At 41.7% G+C, this 19,179-nt stretch overlaps 1 protein-coding gene across 1 annotated transcript in view; it reads left to right on the forward strand.

Annotated features, from left to right (window-relative positions):
* Positions 1-2,737: 2,737 nt before the first annotated feature.
* The window catches only part of USP50 (ubiquitin specific peptidase 50), a 45,861-nt gene continuing 29,419 nt past the window's right edge, over positions 2,738-19,179 (forward strand). Inside the window, exons 1-2 of the mRNA XM_033920776.1 lie at positions 2,738-2,768; positions 13,996-14,107. Coding sequence (XP_033776667.1) covers positions 14,088-14,107 — 20 coding nt within the window. The 5' untranslated portion in view covers positions 2,738-2,768; positions 13,996-14,087. The remainder of the gene's footprint in view (positions 2,769-13,995; positions 14,108-19,179) is intronic.

Raw genomic sequence — 19,179 nt, forward strand, 5'->3', positions numbered from 1 at the left:
AAATTTTGATCAAAGCGTTGGGCAATGCTATGAATAATGAAACACACATCAGCGGAAGACAAGACATTTTCCAACGGCTTGAGGAATAAGGTCTATGAGTAGAACATTTTGCAGCTCCTCTTTCTGTGGGTGGAACAATGGGGGTAAAAGAAAAAACACATCTACATTTTAGAATTAAACTAACATGTTTTGTTTGTCCCTTAACCTAAAGGCAGCCCCGGAAATGCCTCAGAGCAGTGCTCAAAAGCACCAATACATTCAAAGGGTTAATTCAATAACTAGACAACTGGAGTTCTGTGCTCCTTGCATGCGTAAAGTTACAGAGATTTACGAGTGTGCATAAGTACTAGCAGGATGTAGAGAATGGCACGGGGACAAATTGGTCCCCGTCCCCGCAGGAACTCAATTTTCCCGTCCTGTCCCCGCGGGTTTTGTCACTGTCCCTGTCCTTGCCCCATTCCTTTAAGCTCTGCCTTAACCGCACAAGCCTCAAACACTTATGATTTTAAAGTGTTTGAGGCTTGTGCAGATGAGGACAGAGTTTGCAGGAATGGGGCAGGGACAGGAAAAGAACTCACGGGGACAGGAAAATCAGTTCCCACAGGAACAGGGAAAATTGTGTCCCCGTGTCATTCTCTAGCACAGAGGTAGGGAACTCCGGTCCTCGAGAGCCATATTCCAGTCAGGTTTTCCCCAATGAATATGCACTGAAAGCAGTGCATGCAAATAGATCTCATGCATATTCATTGGGGAAATCCTGAAAACCCGACTGGAATACGGCTCTCGAGGACCGGAGTTCCCTACCCCTGCTGTAGAGCATGCATAAGTGGTACAGGGCCTCAATGCAAAGGAGAGTTCATATGGATGGAGCAATGAACAGAGATCCCACTTTCACGAATGATTTCCAGAATACTGTTCAAGTTTGCCTGTATTTGTTTCAAGCAGGTCGGGGGACTAGTGCCTTCATACCTACTACCACATTTCGTATTACACAACCCCACACGACCAACCAGAAACCGCAACATATTTACATACCCAAAGATCACAGGCTGCAAATACAAATCCTTTTTGGACAGGTCCTTCATGTTCCAAGCAAGCAAACAGCAGTCCTGGCTGGGTAATTGCATCAATGGAGCCAGGCTGACCTATGGCGCATTATTACTGCGAGTAAAGAACATCCCTGCTAGGTTCAGGTGCCTACTATGCCAGGTCTATGGCTGGTGCAGCTAAAGTCATGTAAATATTTATTCCATTTTCTATGGAGAGCTCAGAATGGTTTACATGAATTTATTCTATCGAATGTACCTGAGGCAATGGGGGGATTGAGTGACTGGCCCAGGGTCACAGGGAGCAGTGTGGGTTTGAACCCACAACCTCAGAGTGCTGAGGCTGTAGCGTTAACCACTGCCCCACTCTAGAGATCAAAATGTAGCAAAAGTGAGCCAAGTAGAGGACAGTCAATCCATTGTGACATCACTGATGAGGTTGGCTCTTAGGCATTGGTGGAATGAGGCATTATGATGTCACAATGCCAGCTCTGGTTATCAGGAGGCTAAAGCTTTTCATACTATTTATTTATTCCATTTTCTGTACCGTTCTCCCAGGGGAGCACAGAATGCTTTACATGATTTTATTCAGGTACACAAGCAATTTTCCCTGTCTGTCCCGATGGGCTCACAATCTATCTAATGTACCTGGGGCAATGGGGGGATTAAGTGGCTTCGGCAGGGTCACAAGGAACAGTGTAGGTTTGAACCCACAACCTCAGGGTGCTGAGGCTGTAGCTTTTACTACTGGCTGTACTGATATGATAAAGGGCCATAGATTTAATATACTGCCTTTCTGTAGTATGATCAAAGTGGTCCACATATTATACACAGGTACTTTCTCTGTCCCTAATGGGCTCACAGTCTAAGGGGCCCTTTCACTAACCTGCATTTGGTGCTAACACAGCTTAAAATGCGCTCATATGTCCTGTGGAAACTGCCAAATTAGTTAATCAGGGCACTAAAACATTTTGGAATTTGGGGGGGAGGGGACAGGTCAGGGGAGTGGAGAGTGGGCTATTCTGTGACTACATTACCACTGCACATCAGGATGTCAGCTGGTATGACATCAAACCTGGATGACATCACCTACAGGCTCTTTACCAGCCACCTTCCCTGCACTGATCAGCGGGACCTTCTGACCTGCCTGTTGCCGTTTCGTCTCTCTGGAAGAAGACCTTGTTGCCAGACTGTATGCCAGGGGTGTCAAAGTCCCTCCTCAAGGGCCGCAATCCAGTCGGGTTTTCAGGATTTCCCCAATGAATATGCATGAGATCTAGTAGCATACAATGAAAGCAGTGCATGCAAATCGATCTCATGCATATTCATTGGGGAAATCCTGAAAAACCGATTGGATTGCGGCCCTCGAGGGGGCACTTTGACACCCCTGCTGTAAGCCATCTCTGTGATATTTGAAGTCTGACTTTAGGCTTAGTGAGGGCTGGTGTGTGTTTGCTTTCATTACTTGGGTGATAAGTGCCTTTCATTCTTCAAAGTTGCATAACCATATATATCAGTGTATCTCAAACTGTGTGCCTCCTGAGACTCCAAGTGTGCCACGACACACTGAGGAGGAAGAGAGGCGCCTGCCAGCTGATTTCCCTACGCGGTACAGCGCCAGCGCTGCCCGATCCCCCTTCTCTCTAGCATCCTCCAGCTTCCCCCACTGGCCTCCCGGTCTCACCTTTAAAGCTAATTACAGCAGCCTGCAGAGGATCGCCGGTAGGTAAAATGATTTTTTTTTCAATATAGCGATTGAAATGTGTCAGTTTAGAGAATTTATATCTCCTGTGTATATGAAAAATGAATGGAAAAAAATTGCATTACAATTAGTAAAGGGGATGGGATCTGGGGCAGAGCTTGGGTGGGCCTAGGGAGGTCTGTGGTTGGGGTACTCAGTTGATATTTGTTAGACTTAGGGGGTACTTAGCTTGAAGTAGTTGAGAAACACTGCTGTAGGGAGTCAGCTGGCGCCAGTGCCTCTCCTCTCCGGCCCTCTTCCCTACAGGCGTCTCAGGGCCCTTCTGGAAGGCCTCTATACATACACAGACGTTGACGTGCTAATGTCACAGATATGCGTGATGTCATCACGGCAACATCCGTGCACTTCTGGCTGCCTCAAGCCGTGGCCACTACCTTTAGTGTGCCTCGGCTCGAGAAAGTTTGAGAGACACTGTTATCTATGATTCCGAGTCCCTCCTGTGTTTACCTTAGACTCTGTTGTAAATAAAAGACTATTTTTAGAATAAAGGGCTGCGCTCCTTGTTTGCTGGTATTGGTATTGCGCAGGGTTATAGCTTAGATCTTTGGGGAATGTAGTTCTGAGTCCTACATGTCCTACAGTATAATTTTGTCTCCCTTGCCCTCGTTCCTTGGAACCAGGTCCCCTGTGAGCGTCCCCTGCACAAGTGTCCCCTTATCAATACGCTTACACTTAACTATACGTCACAGAGACTTGGTTGAGGTTTCTTTTTTTTTTTTTTGCAATGAGTTTATTAAAATAGGAATTTTCCGTAGGGGGCTCCCAACCTCTGAGTCTGGGGGTTCACTTATAATCTATACAGGGGCAATACTGGACCCTCTCTTACTAAGGTGCGCTAATCGATTTAGCGCACGCTAAACGCTAACGCGTCCAGAGACTAACATGCACATGTTAGCGTTTAGTGCGCGCTAAAAGAGGGCCTGAGATATGCTGAAATACTTTTGAGGTACACGGAAGCACATAGAAATTAATCATTTTCAATAGGCTTAAATCCTATTATTTTTCTAAAGCTTATTTTACGATCTGGATTACTTATTCCCATTGCAAATGCAAGCAGTGTCTCACTTCCGGTTCACCACACAATTGTTTCCCACGTACTCACCTTTATAGGACCCCCAGGGACCCCTGAAGACTTTTTGTCGAAACGCGGACCGTGTTGGGTCCTGTATCCCTAGCGGACTAGGTCCTTTAAGGCTCTTATGTGGATGATTTACTTTTATGTGGATGATTTTAGTGTACGTTTGGAACTTTGACACTTTCAAATAAAGTCCATTTGGGAACATCGTCACTCCACAGAGTTTTTTTGGGTTTTCTCTGGATTTTCTTCTTTGTGGATATTTTGGGGTCAATTCGTTTTGCTTTTTACTTATCCCTTTGACTCAGACTTGCTTTATGAGTTATGGTTCTTCAAATGGTGAGCACTGGGGCTGATTGCTTTTTCACAACCCCCTTTTTCCTTGGATATATTGTAGGAGTCTGTCTCGTGCCTATACAGATGCCTAGCGGCACTTTAGGGATGCGCAAGGCCGGCTGGGTGTGGTTTCCACCAGCAGTAGCCTTGGGCATCCATAAGCATCCCTATGCATCTCTCTATGCCTATCATCTTAAGTGGGATTCTACAAGACGCCTTGGGATCTTTTAAGAAAACCATCAAACGACTGAGAATCGTTCAGAACGCTGCAGTCCATCTCATCTACAGTCTCAAGAAATCAGATCATGTAAGCCCATATTACAAAAAACGACACTGGCTGCCTGTGGAAGCAAGGGTTATTTTTAAGTTTGCTTGCCTTTGCTTCAAAACCATAACAGGTTCATCCCCAATCTATCTATCTCATCATTTTGACTTTCCAGGCACAACTTGTACATGTAGTGCCTACTTGTTCGCTTTCCCATCCTTGAAGGGCTGTATCTACAAGAGATTCCTCAAAAGAACGTTATCATTCCAAGTAGGCAAATGGAATAAATGTTTGACCAACTTTATCTCAAACGCTCTCTCTTTCCAAACTTTTAGGAAGTCAATCAAAACTTATCTCTTTGACAAATTTCTCCGACTCCATTTCTGCCTTGATGTACTTCTAAAACGGTTCTTAGACAGTGGAGCGCAAGACGTCAGGGCGCTGACAATCCAGTGCCGACAATTCGGTGCAAAACAGAAGCACATGGGGGAAAAAGTAATTTTTAAAGAGCTCTGAAGGGGGGGTTGGGGTAATAACCCCCCCACTTTATTGGTTAGTGTTTCCGCTGCTGTAGGAGGGTGGTTCAGAAACCTCCATTATAGCGAAAATGGAACTTTTTCTGATTTTTTTCGGGAAAAGTTCCATTTTCTCTATAATGTGGGGGGTTTCACCCCCCACACCCCCCGCAACGGCAGCGCGAACACTAACCAAAAAAGTGGGGGGGGGGGGTTGCCACACCAAACCCCCAGTCGGAGCTCTTTAAAAATTATTTTTTCCCCCGTGCGCTTCGGTCTTCCACCTAATTGTTTGCGCTGGATTGTCGGCGTGCTGGCGTCTGGTGCGCAATTATCCCATCACCTCTAAAACACTTCCAGGAAAAATTTGATTACCATGCTAATGTAATTTTGAAAGTTTTTTGTAATATCGCTGTCTGTATACAGTCTCTTCCTCTCTGAATCGCTCTGAACTGTTTGTGGTATTGCGGTATATAAAAATAAAGTTATTATTATTAAATATAGGCAATGGAATAGTAAGAGGGGTGCAGGGAGCGGTCTTCCTAAGGGCGGGGCAGCCCCTCTAATTGCCCCGTGCATACCCCTTGCCTTCCCCCATCCTTTTTTACTTCCGCGTTGGCATTGGCGCTCTCTCTGATGTCACTTCTGGGCAACAGACCAAAGAAGTCTTTAGGTTCCCACTACTGGAGTTGCCATTGAATCCACTCCAGCCCAGTGGCGTAGTAAGGGGAAAGACGGGGAGGGCGGTCAACCCCGGGTGCCCTCTTGATGGGGGCGCCAGCGCCTGTCCTCTTCACCCCCCCCCCCACTACCATATGCATGCACTGCTTCCCTTCCCCCATCCCTTTTTAACGTTTGCGGCACGAGCAGCAACCCCAGCTCTTCTTGACTTCAGTTCCTGGAACCCACGCTGACGCTGGTGCAAGCGGCAAATTGGGATTGCTGCTCACACCGCTACCATTAAAGAGATACGGAGGAAGGGAAGGGGTATGAGCACACAGCAGGAAGGGGCAGGGAAGAGGGCGGAAGGAGCGGCACCCTCGCCCCTTGCGCCTCTCACCTTCATTACGCCACTGCTCCAGCCTATCCTAACCATCCTGTCACTGAAGCTTCTATCAAAGCCCTCCCCAGCTCATCCTAAATCAAATCACCACTGACCCTGCAGAATTGTCCAATGCCGGTCTTAGTTTGCTTTATACCATTCATTTTCTAATTAGAGATCCTCTGGGTTCATCCCATGCTTTTTTGAATACCTTCATCATTTTCATCTCCACCATCTCCCTTGGGAGGGTAATTCCAGGCAGCCACCACCCTTTCCATGAAAAAGAGTTTCAGAACATTACTCCTAAGTGTGCCACCCCGCAACCTCAATTCATGGCCTCTAGTTTTGCATAAATAAGACGTCAAAGTCAATAGGTGGGGTTTATGAGCAATGGATCAGCAAAGTCAGGTAAGCAAGCTCTAACGAGGAAATGAATTTTACTGCAAATAAAGCTCCGGCTGGCTCCTAGCAACAGGATTATGATGCTAATGTGATTATGATGCCCACAAAAATCAAAACAAAAATGGAACTTTTATACTACTTAGTTTCAAAAAAGAGATACTACAAAGCAGGGAGGAGATCTAATAGGTAAGGAGAATCTGAAAGAAAAATAAAGAATGGAGAGGCCAATGTGTAGAACATGTGGATTAGGATTTTAAGCAATTCACTGTGAAACCAATGTATGGCTTCAGAGGGTCAGAGGATGAATCTAGTACTTTTTGCATTTTCTTCTAAATATTCTTTCAAATTAAGAAGAGTTCCATGCAGAATTTTAAAGCAATGAATGCCTTTAATGTATGTATCAAAGGTAAAAAGAATTCAGTAACATAAGATCTTAATGGCATGACATGTGAGGCTGAGGGTGGTAATGTTGTAGAGGAAAAAGGGGCAAGAACAGGAAACAGAACTTTCAGGAAAGAAGATGTATGTTGGGACTGGAGGTAAAAATTAAGGAAGAAATAGACTCAGGCCTAAATTCTCTAAACGGTACTATAGGTAAGACAGCAGTAGGTGCCTTATTGCCACCTTAATTCATTGTTTTGATTGGTATTAATCAGCACAGTAATCGACTACATCTTTTAAACCCACTTAAAATATCATTTAAAAAAATGTAGGTGCCCTTAGGCACCTACAAAAACAGTCATCTTAATTGCATCTACAGAGGGGCCTAATGGTGCGTAAGGTCAAAGTAGGCCTGGTTTGTGCCATAAATGATCTCAGGTGCCACTAGACGCCTCTGTAGACGCGATTCTCATTAAACATAGGCCCCGCTAATGTAGGCCCGCAAAACCCTGACCTACATTCCAGGTGTCTATGTTAGATGTAAGCCGCAATTCTATTCCATAGGCCAACATAAAAAAACATCTGTTGATGCCTTGGGTTTACCTGTTCCTGGGATTATTTGGGGCGCTGATTCAGAAAATTGCATTGGATAGACCGCTTCCGAGACATGGTTGAATTTATTAATTTTTTTTTACCGCCTTATTCTTTTATATTAAGTTATTGTAAGAATTATTGTTTTTCTTCACATTTTTCAGGAATTCTCCAAGGATTGGATTGTGGTCTAAGAAAGTTTAATTTGTTTCTTTTGAGAATTGATTTAATTTGTACTTGTACTTTTTACAACTGATTTTCTTGAACAAGGTTATCTTGTGATTACTTTGAAAATTCAATAAAGATAAAAAAAATTTTTAACCGCTATTTAAAAGATCTCTTTTGCAGAACTGGGATGTCATAACAAGCTTTCTTTTTTGAATGGTAAATTTATGTATTATTATGACTGTTCTTTTATCTGATATACCGCCATTTTTAACAAAAAGTCAAATCAAAGCAGTGCACAGTTAATAAAACCAGTAGGCAATATTTAAAATAAAAACATAACAAGGGGAAAGTACACGAACAAATTAACCAAACTAGACACAAAAGGGCAGGAAAGGTTTGCAATATCTTAAGGGAAAAACAAGCCGACTTTGTGTGTAGAATGACTTTTGTTTCCCAATTGTTTTCTCTACTTCCTTTCCTATAATTCACACTGGCATAAAAGTGTAAAGGCCAAACAACAAAGGAAAAAACCAACAAGGCCTGAGAAAATTGCAGACACACATACAATGATGCAGGCTAAATTTATTTAAACAAACCTATGTATGCAGTTGATATTTCCACCTTAAAAACAAACCGCATACATAGTTTTGTTTAAATAAATTTAGCCTGTATCATTGTACGTGTGGGTTCACAGTCATAAGCGCGTGAGACAAACACGCACTGACATTTGAGAGCGGACAATTGAGCCAAGACTTCAGCGTGCCGCTCTAAAAGTTTATTTTAAAGGCCTCCGATGGGGGGTGGGGGGAACCCCCCACACACACACTTTACTTAACAGTGTTGGCACTGCCGTTGGGGGTGGTTTTGGGGGTTGTAACCACCCCATTATACAGAAATTTAACTTTCCCACTAAAAAATAGGTAAAAAGTTAAGTTTTCTGTATAATGTGGGGGGGTTACACCTCCCTCCACACCCCCAACACGGCAGTGCGAACACTATTAAGTAAAGTGGGGAGGGTTCCCCCCCATGCCCCCCATCAGAGCCTTTAAAAATAAGCTTTTAGAGCAGCGCACTGAAGTCTTGCGCTCAATTGTCCGCTCTCAAATGTCGGCGCGCTTTTGTCTCACGCACTTTTGTCCCAACACCGTACGTGTGTCTGCAGTTTTCTCATTTCACATAAGTGTAAAGCTCAAATGACAATATCGCCTTAGTTCCGTTATATTACATAATTATGGGGTCCTTTTACTAAGGCGTGCTAGCTGTTTTAGTCATAGTCTATGGATGCGTTAGTGTTTAGCGCAAGCTAAAACAGCTAGCACGCCTTAGTAAAAGGACCCCTAAGTGCAAAAAACTTTACATGGTAAACATGGTTTCCTTAGACTACATAAATTTGTATTTCCAAAGAAGCAGTGGAAACTCGATAAGCGACTGTTTCTTGGAAGTTTTGTTTTTTACTTTTTGTTAACATAAGGGATTATACAACACATTTTTTACTGAGCACTTGGATATTTTCCATCAGCAGTGACTTTAATATAAGAATTTCTCCAACCCTCTTGCCTGAAGATCTCATTGGGCATCTCAACTAAAAAGATAAGTGAAATACATATTCCTTTTGATAAAGCTGAATAAGTGACTTTAAGAACTTGTTGAGGGGTCATCTAATATTTGAACCAATGCTTGAGGTAGGCAGGTGGGTGCTATGATGTCTGTACTAACACCGTAACAAGACGCTGCTGATGTGTCAGGTTGGTGTTTTGAACTGAGCATTCGTAATTATCACATTGTGGGGTTTTGCACATTAGAAAATTTTTAAAAAAAAATTTTCCTAAATTTTTTATTTTAACAAAGACACATACAAATTAAATACAACAGTCAGAGCACGTGGGGTTTCTGCATGGAGACTAAAGAACTCAACAAGACAATTCAAAAACCATCTCCCCAACCCAGTCCCACCCTATAACCTCCCACCCACCCACCATCCCCAGCACACCAGTGTCTAAATGCCCCCCCCCAAAAAAAAAAAAATAAAAAAAAATAAAAAATTCAACAGGGCACTTCGGGCTCCATGGGACAAACTATCCCAAACAGGAGCCTAAATGGCCCGGAACTTTCTCCAACGACCAGGCCCACAATTCTTAACATCCAAATATTCATACCTTAACAGAGTGAACAGTTCATGTTTCCACAAAGTAATGGTAAGTCCTCTGCCCGAGTATACATTTCCTTGCCAATAAAGAAGCTTTTTGTAATAACATAGAATTTCCCTTAGATAATCCCAAGGAAGAGATTTGCCCAAGAGATTTGCCCACATTTGCCCACAACGGAACTCGCCTTCTCATGATCGTCTGCAGGTGAAGACCAACAAATGCATTAGAAAATTTTTATTTTTGTATTTTTATTTAAGAATTGAATTCTGATATAAGTTGCTGTTTAAAACAATAGACCATAGATTTTTTTTTTTTTTACTTTATTGATTTTCAAAGCTAAAACACAGTGCCATAAATTATACAGACATGAATAACAATATAAACACTTAAATTCCACTAGTAATAGTGCATAAGATAAATATCCCCGAAACCCCATCAATTTAATCAAAAAAATTAATCCAAAAAGATATCCCCCCCCACCCACCCTCCCCGTCCTGGACATGTATAAAAATAAACAAATTATTTCAACTTTGTCTTCTGTTACCTGGTTTGTGTTTTTGCGTACAAGTTTGCAGATATAGGGGTCCTTTTATTATGGCACGATTAGCGCTTGCTAAATGCTAAGGCGTCCATTATATTCTGTGGGCGCCTTAGCATTAAGCGTGCGTTAAATCGGTTAGCACACCTTACTAAAAGGACCCCATATTGAGAGTGTTTACATATTTCCAACTGTACTTTGACGATTGTTTGAATCTTACTATTGTCGTCCTGGCAGATCCCACTCTCGGAAGTCTTACAAAAGGAGCTTCTTGTGTGTCAATGACAAGAAAGTTTGTATCATCAACTTGTGCTTTTGGTTTGAAATAAGTAGATTTTCATGTTGCACCCTTTTCTTTTTCTTTTTAATATGTTTCCTTCATACTTAAAAGATATTAATTTAAACACTACATTAAAATATCCTGATTTCTTAATTGGCGAGCAGAGTGAAGAGAGGCTTAGAGCTGATAGGAGAAAACTGGTGCCGGTTTTGGAATCAGGCATGAGCAGGTCAGATATACCCAGAAATAGGTCTAACATTTAATAATAATAGCTTAATTTTTCTATACCGCCAACACCCAAAATGTTCTACACGGTTCACAGGGTAAGAAGGACTGGACATTCCAGTGATAATACAAAGCAATCAGAAAGGCAATACAATATTTCACTGATGAAAATATACAGTATGGAACTATAATATAGTCATCAATCAAGAACAAATTTTTTTTAACCAATAGGTCTTAACCGATTTTCTAAAAGTGCAATAAGATGCAGATTGTTGAATCAGATCATTACATTAGAGATTTCTATTCCGCCATTACCTTGCTGTTCAAGGCGGATTACAAAAGAGTTATAAACTGTGGGTTACAATGGAAGATCATTGGTCATTTCTAGAGAAGGTAGAGAGTAGATCAGGTAGTATCTGTGCGGCAGGAAGAAAGTGGGAGGAAGGAGGTATTTGTGATGTTAAGTCTGCTTCAGGGATTTCTTGAAGAGTATAATTTTTATTTCTTTTCTGAACATCTTGTAGTCTGGAGTGGTTATCAGTAGATTGGAGATTTGGTTATCTAGTTTTGCTGCTTGAGTGGCTAGGAGGCCATCGTATAGTTTTTTTCTGTTTAACTTCTTTGATTGGAGGGTGTGTGTTTTTCTATGTCTGGTTGAGGTAGTTTGGATGAGGCGGTTGTTCAGGTAGGTTGGCTGTCTCCGTTTAAAGTTTTAAATAGTATACAGTAGAATTTAAATAGTATTCTTTCTTGGATTGGTAGCCAGTGTGAGTTGATGAATGCTTCTGTAATATGGTCGTGTTTCCTCAATGAGTAGATGAGTCTCAGAGCTGTATTTTGGATTGTTTGTAGTTGTTTAGTCATTGTTGCAGGGCAAGAAGAGGATGTTGCAGTAATCATCTAGCCATAGTTGAACTTTACCTGCTTGATAAGCCAAAGATCAATCAAAATCCTTTTTGTAACGGCAATTTTTAGGATTAGGAAAAGTGAATAACCAGAACGTGTCGGCCAGGGTTATCAGTGTCTACACATGATTGGCATGCGGCCAGCGCCGTTTCTGGAGGCGCCTAGCAATGTAGGCGCCATTAACAGAATTCAGGCCTCAGTCTTCAAATAAATCCTAATTCATGGGTTCTTTTCGCACATATAGAAAGAAGCTCTGTATTGAAATCAATATGTATCAAAGCACAAAACATGCTTTAAGACTTCTTACAAAATTAGCAAAACTGCGCACTGCATTTGGCATGCATTTGGGTGGGAAATTCTATATATGGCATCTAAAAACATAGGTGCCTATATCTCTTGTCAATCACACTTAGGTGCCTATTACAGAATCCCGCCTAACTTAAAACTTAGACACCTGTAGTATAGGCTCCTAAGTCCTTTACAGAATCGCACCTTAGTCCTTCTCTGCCTCTAAACATGCCTTCTTTGAGGGTAGGCACTGCTAAGAGCCATGCAATAAGCATCTATCTTTTGTAGAATCGCACTGCTCATTTGCTTCTCATTCTAGTCATTTCTGCTTGAAGTTGGTTATCCAACCACTATTCAAACACTCCAACAATAGTTTTATGGGAGTTCAGAATCCACAAAGTTGGCAGTAGTGGTATTCTTCATTAATCTCCTCATAACTGTTGTAGCATCTTATTTATATTTTTTTAAAACTTTTTTACTTTGCTTTACTTGTTATAAATAACTATTAAGAATCAAAGGGACTTATCTTATATTCATTATCGGTTCCCCTTCCCAACGCGTTTCGTTCGTCTTTTTCAAGGTCGGGGGAACTACAAAACAGAATCAAAGAACACTTCATTAGTATCCCTTCTACAATCCCATATTTTATATCTATATAAAACCCTTCTTGACATACCTAAATTAAGGAGTAACTCTTCCCATTTCTGTCATATAATGCATTATATGTTTAGGGATGTAGAAGATCATATGCGGGTAAGTCATGAACCCTGTGGCCATTGCCAGTGGTGTCCATATGTAATGGCGGGTGAAAATTGGACTCATCCTATAACAGGCAAAATATATACAGCTAAACATCTGATGAATTGTAATTCGAACTATGTGATCTATCTTATCCAGTGCCCTTGCCCTAAATTATATATTGGTCGCACTGTCCGTGCGATCAAGGTCCGTTTAACGGAACATAAATCTCGGGTAAACACAGGTTGCGATGCCTCCCCTCTGGTCCGTCACTGGAGGGTATGTAAACATATGCTTACCGATCTGAAGTGGAGAGTGCTGGATATGATCACTGTTGGGTGGGAGGGAGGTAACATAGAACGCACACTTAACCTACAGGAGCTCAGGTGGATGTTCGATTTACAAACAATGGCTCCATCCGGTCTGAATGAAGTCTCGGACTGGATGGCCCAGGTGGATTCCTGATAATGTATGTGTGTGGGGGGTCTCCTGACTGGTTGCTAGGAGGCTAGCTGTGACATCATGGGAGGGGCTTATTTAATGCTCTGGATAGACGCCGCGGCCATCTTTTGATCACAAATGGCTGACAGAAATGGGAAGTCCCAAGAACTAGCCTGGATTTCTCACATTACCTTGAGGCTGCCAGAAGCTGCTGGAACCCAAAAGGCTGGTTCTCCAATAGCCATATAAGACAATGAAAATGAAAAATCTTGTAACCTATATGCCTTCAGCTACATTTCTGTCCCCATGCACTTTACATAGACAAAAAAATTCTTTTTCATCCCAAAAAGGTCTTTATAGTATGCCAAATTCAGACTCCAATTTTGTAAAGCTAATATTGAGAAGTTGTGATTCTTGGTAGTTGTAACGGAGAAACTCTTTTAAAACGATACTTTATGGAGGCAAATTGGAATGGAAACTTGCCTTAACTGCAACATCATTAGATTGATTATGTGTACTAATGCATCATTTTTCTGTGGTAATAACTTTTTGTTAACAAATATCAAAAAATGTTATTTATTTAACAAATAAAGGGGTCCTTTTAGTAAGGTGTGCTAACCGATTTAGTGCTCGCTAAATGCTAAGATGCCTATATGAATATAATAGATGTCTTAGCATTTAGCGCCCGCTATATCAGTTAGCGGATGCAGGGTGCAGAGTTCTGTATTTTAATTTTCCCCCATAACAATTGATTGTCCCTGGTTTCAAAGAGATTTATCAATAACAAATGTGACTATTTATACCTATATCCACTTTTGTGAAACTTAAAGATGTTTTCCTTTTTAACAGGAATGGTGACCTCATTCAGATCAAAGAAAGACTAGAACATAAAAGAAAGACTTTGAACATAAGCATAAGTAAATACCACCTACAGATACAAAATGGCACCTAAGAATACAACGTATGTTGTGTTTATGCTAACTTTGTCTTTTAATGTGCTTACATTACATTAGTGACTTCTATTCCGCCAATACCTTGCAGTTCTAGGCGGATTACAAAAGAAGATAAACTGGACATTTCCAGGAGAATTACAAATTAGGGTGCTGTTTACTTGGTTGAGATTTTGATGGGAAATTTACAAGAGTGGGGATAGTCATGGAGATGTGTTATGATTTACATGTCAATTAAATCTTTTAAAAAGAAGAATTGGAATGGGATAGGGGCTGTACGATTGCCACCTTTTTCTAGGTCAACAAATAGGATGATCTGTCTCTGATTTTCCCTACTGCATTTATGGACTTGGCTCTGATTTTCCTATTGATGGTCCTAAAAAAAATCATAGCTACATATTCCTGTAAACTCAGGACTGGATTAGCCTGTTTGAATGACCCAACTGAATTGGCAATCCTAACAGTACAGAAAAAAATGTTTGTGAATCACCTGGGATGATCTTTATTTTAGCACAATTTATACTGAAACCATAATTAGATCCTAATCTGAACCTTGATAACAAGGAGAAATTATGTCTTACCTGATAATTTTCTTTCCTTTAGTCCTACCAAATCAGCCTAGAACAGGGATCTCAAAGTCCTTCCTTGAGGGCCGCAATCCAGTCGTGTTTTCAGGATTTCCCCAATGAATATGCATTGAAAGCAGTGCATGCACATAGATCTCATGCATATTCATTGGGGAAATCCTAAAAACCCAACTGGATTGCGGCCCTCAAGGAGGACTTTGAGACCCCTGGTCTAGAACATGTGGGCTATGTCCATTAACCAGCAGATGGAGACAGAGAAACAAAGTAGTTCTATGAGCTTCACCCCTTAAGGGTTCCAGAATGCTCCTCAATATTTCAAATGACCAAGCAATTGAGCACAAGTTTATAGTTCAGATCAAATGTCATATTCCGCTACTATATTACACATGTTATACTCTGCTGACAAACAGTTCTCCAACTGGGTCAGGAGCTGCCTAAAAATTCAGTGAGATAAGTTAGATGAATTTAAATAGAAACACTTTGATCTGTGAAATAAGAAACAAGATAACAATCCAGAATAGAAGCAAGTTCTGAAATATTTGTAACCCCCTATTTCTCCCAGATGCTGGCAGAGGACATATAAAGTTATTTTATTTGCTGAGGACCAACTTCCACGATTGGACTCCACAGCAAGCATGCACCAGATTTCCACTTACTCCTCTAAATGAAATCAGACCACCCTGCTAGTTAAATGAATAACTCCAATCTTTACTTCTTCTTGGAACACAGAAAAGGCAATATTCTTGAACAGTAACCATTTCTTAAAGTCCCAATCAGATATAAATCGTTCAGATACACCGAGATCCTCCTTGTAGGATAGACCCTGCTGCAATTCAAAAGTACAAGTCTGTTTTTCTGGGGTAGACCTAAATTTGAGTTTTAGAGGGATCAGTTGGGCTGTACAGCCCAAAAGACAAACTTCCTGCTTAGAACAAGGGCTTACGACTCCTCCAGGAAGTCCCAAGAACTAGCCTGGATTTCTCACATTACCTTGAGGCTTCCAGATACTGCTGGAAACCAAAAGGCTGGTTCCAACAGTCCCAGAGGTGCCTGAATATATCTGTAGCCACTGCCCTGTCCCCTTGGAAACCCAGATGCAGGTAGCATTAACACACCTAACATAAGTCACAAGTTCACAATCCTTTTTTTGGTTCCCGTTATCATCTCACTTAATACACCAACTGCCAACTCTCTCTATTCAACTCTAAAGTTAGAGCTGAACTTCCCCCTGTTAACCATGCTGTAAATGGTAAACAGCACTTATAACTTCCATCTCCAGATATCTAGTCACAAGGGATTTATGCACTATTACTTCCAACTCCTACTGCATAAATCTACCCATGACTACATATTCAACTAGGGAGGTTTTCTAGACTGGTCTGGTAGGACTAAAGGAAAGAAAATTTATCAGATAAGACATAATTCCTCCAGACCAATCCAGAACATGTGGGATGTAGAAAAGCAGTCCTGAAGTTGGGTAGAACTTGAAATCCCTGCTAGACCACACACTTCTAGTGAAAGCTTCTGCCTGAAGAGTAGGAGCTTAAGGCTTAGAGAAGATAAGAAGAAATGGGATTGTATTGCTCTATCAATCGACCAGAGTCAATAGAGAGAACTTCATTCACCAAGATCAAAAAGCTCTAAAAGAGGGCTCAAATGTCATAAGAACATAAAAATAGTCTTACTGGGTCAGACCAATGGTCCATCAAGCCCAGTAGCCTATCCTCACGTTGGCCAATCGAGGTCACTAGTACCTGGCCAAAACCCAAAGAATAGCAACATTCCATACAGAAGCCTAAGGAATAGCAAGATTCCAGAATCCCAAATAGTAGCAACATTCCATGCTACCAATCCAGGGCAAGCAATGGTTTCCCCCATGTCTTTCTCAATGACAGACTATGGACTTTTCCTCCAGGAAATTGTCCAAACCCTTCTTAAAACCACTATGTCATCTACTCTTACCACCACCTCTGGCAACGCGTTTCAGAGCTTAACTATTCTCTGAGTGAAAAAATATTTCTTCCTATTGGTTTTAAAAGTATTTCCCTGTGGCTTTATCGAGTGTCCCTTAGTCTTTGTAATTTTTGACAGAGTGAAAAATTGATCCACTTGTACCCATTCTACTCCACTCAGAATTATGTAGACCAGCTCTGCAGGCTGTCCTCGCTAGCCACCTCAATCAGAAGAAAAGCAGGAAGAAAAAGGCTGAGAGACTCGGATACTCTTCAAATCTTCCGTAAACATTAAAAACCCTGGTTATTCACCAAATTGTAAATCTGCTTTTCTTTTTTATCTTTTACATTAATTTTTGTAAACCGAGTCGAGCTTTACTCTCATAAAGATGACATGGTCTATAAATTTACAGTTTAGTTTAGTTTAACTCCATATTGGAAAGCGGTGTAAGGAAAACTGTTTGTACTCGTATAACTGTCTGTGTGGAGCCAGGCCCAGTGAAATACTCCAGTGTATACGTGATGCTAGTTGATTTATTAACTCAGTAAAGAATTAGAGCTGTTTAGGAATATGCAAATCCAAAGCGGACATGTTGCTTTCATAAACTTTCCTTTTTCTTCGCGGGAGGATAACGAAGGAGCTAAGATTTCAGCATGCATTACTTGTGTACTTGCAATGCAAGTGGAAATAAAAAAGGCTGGCAAGTGTATGAGAAACAGGAGCACAAGTGCTTACAGGTCGCCGGAAAACTGTGTGGTTTTGCTTTAGGTTTGGCTGAACTGCCATGACATAACTATAGTGCATCATATTCCTCATTATTAGCCATGCTGAAAGGAGAAGAGAGCAGTGAAGCATTTATTTGGAACCTGACTGAACCCAGGATCTTCGGTTTCTCCTGCAACTCAAATTGGCCACTTGTTTTCAGCAGAAACCGAAATTGTAAACAAATCTGCCCCCTTGCTCCATACTCCCACTGACCATCAAAGCCCCACCCCTAAGTGGTGACCACTCTCCTGAGGCCCCCCCTTCCTGCCTAACCACCCGTGGGCCCTCCCTTAGTGAAGCCCTGGTAGTCTAGTGGCCTCTTCGAGGGCAGGAACAAACCCCACTTGTTCCTGCCCCATGCTGCCTCTCTTTCAAAATGGCCCTGTTACTGGCCTTTAGCGGGGCACAGTGATCGCCACGCAATCCTGCCTCATGCGCTGCTCCAGTCCAAATGACTGCTGAGACTTCCCGCAGCAGCCATGTGAGACTGCCATGGGATTAGGGTTTCCAGAAGTCTGGATTTCCCTGGACATGACCTCCTTTTGAGAACATGTCTAGGGGGTCCAGACGGCTTTTCAAAACCCGGCACTTTGTCTAGACAAATCGTTTTGTATAATCGCTAAAACCCAATTTGGAATAGCCAAGCGATGTTAGTGCATTAGTCGCTCAGCTATTTTGCATGGGGTTTAAGCTAATTTGCATGGCCGGATCAAAAAATGGGCGATCGAGGCGAAAAACATGCGGTAGGCCATTTTGTGCATAGGATCGGTAACAGCGATCGTTGTTAAAGTGATGAAAACACGTTTAGCGATGATCACTGACTTTAGTGCATCTAGCCCTATGAACAGGTAGGACAAACCTACAGCATGATAGACCTCTATCCATCTCTCAAATCCCAGTACTCTTTTCCAGAACTAATTGGCAATATGGACAAATGAACTTTTAAGATTTTTAAGAGGGAAGGCAGCCATCTTCTAAGAGAAGCTATTCTACTTCTTAGATACTAGGACAAGAGGCAGGAAGGAGAGAGAACATTTTAAAAATTCCTCTATTAGAGCCAGTCCCACACTGCCTCCTATGGGGCTCACAATCAAAAAAACTAAGATGTCAGCACTTGGACGTCCTCATCACTGGGACGTTTAAGTGCCTATAATTGAAGCCATTTTCCTGGACATCTAGCAGGAAATTTCTCCCACTGTGCGTCCAGAGTTCTGGAGGCATGTTAAGGGTGTGATTTGGGTGGGCTTTGGGCGGGCTTAACTTTAATATCCAGCACATATAATTGAACTTTTCCCAAGACGTCTTGGATGAAACCTGGACATTCGGAGCTTGACCTGCTTTGGAAGTGTCTAAGTAATCCAAAGGCACCCAAACTGACTAGTTGACCACTGGATACATGAAGGTATGACCCCCTCACAAAGTTCCAAAGTTAAGCAGTAAGGTAACACAGAGAAAACCCCCCCCCCCCCCCCATTATCAATGGCCACTGTAGACAAAATATTCTTAAAAAGAAATGCTGGAACATAGGCCTGTTGAGAGAGAGAAGTCCCCAGTACAGACATTAAACTTCTAATTCTAGAAACTTCTGTGACCAAGTTTAGGCTTAGCACACAAAAGCTGTATGTGCAAATTATAGACTAGTGTCAGCTACATAAGTAACTTAAAAGATTAACTGTTAATTGGTATTAACAATCAATTATTGACTATAATTACAGTAGTCTTAGTTGGGTCTTGTTGGCACTAATTAGCAGATAAGTGCACAACTGACATTAATCAGT

The sequence above is a fragment of the Geotrypetes seraphini genome, chromosome 14, assembly GCF_902459505.1.
Source record: "Geotrypetes seraphini chromosome 14, aGeoSer1.1, whole genome shotgun sequence".
Classification (NCBI taxonomy): domain Eukaryota; kingdom Metazoa; phylum Chordata; class Amphibia; order Gymnophiona; family Dermophiidae; genus Geotrypetes; species Geotrypetes seraphini.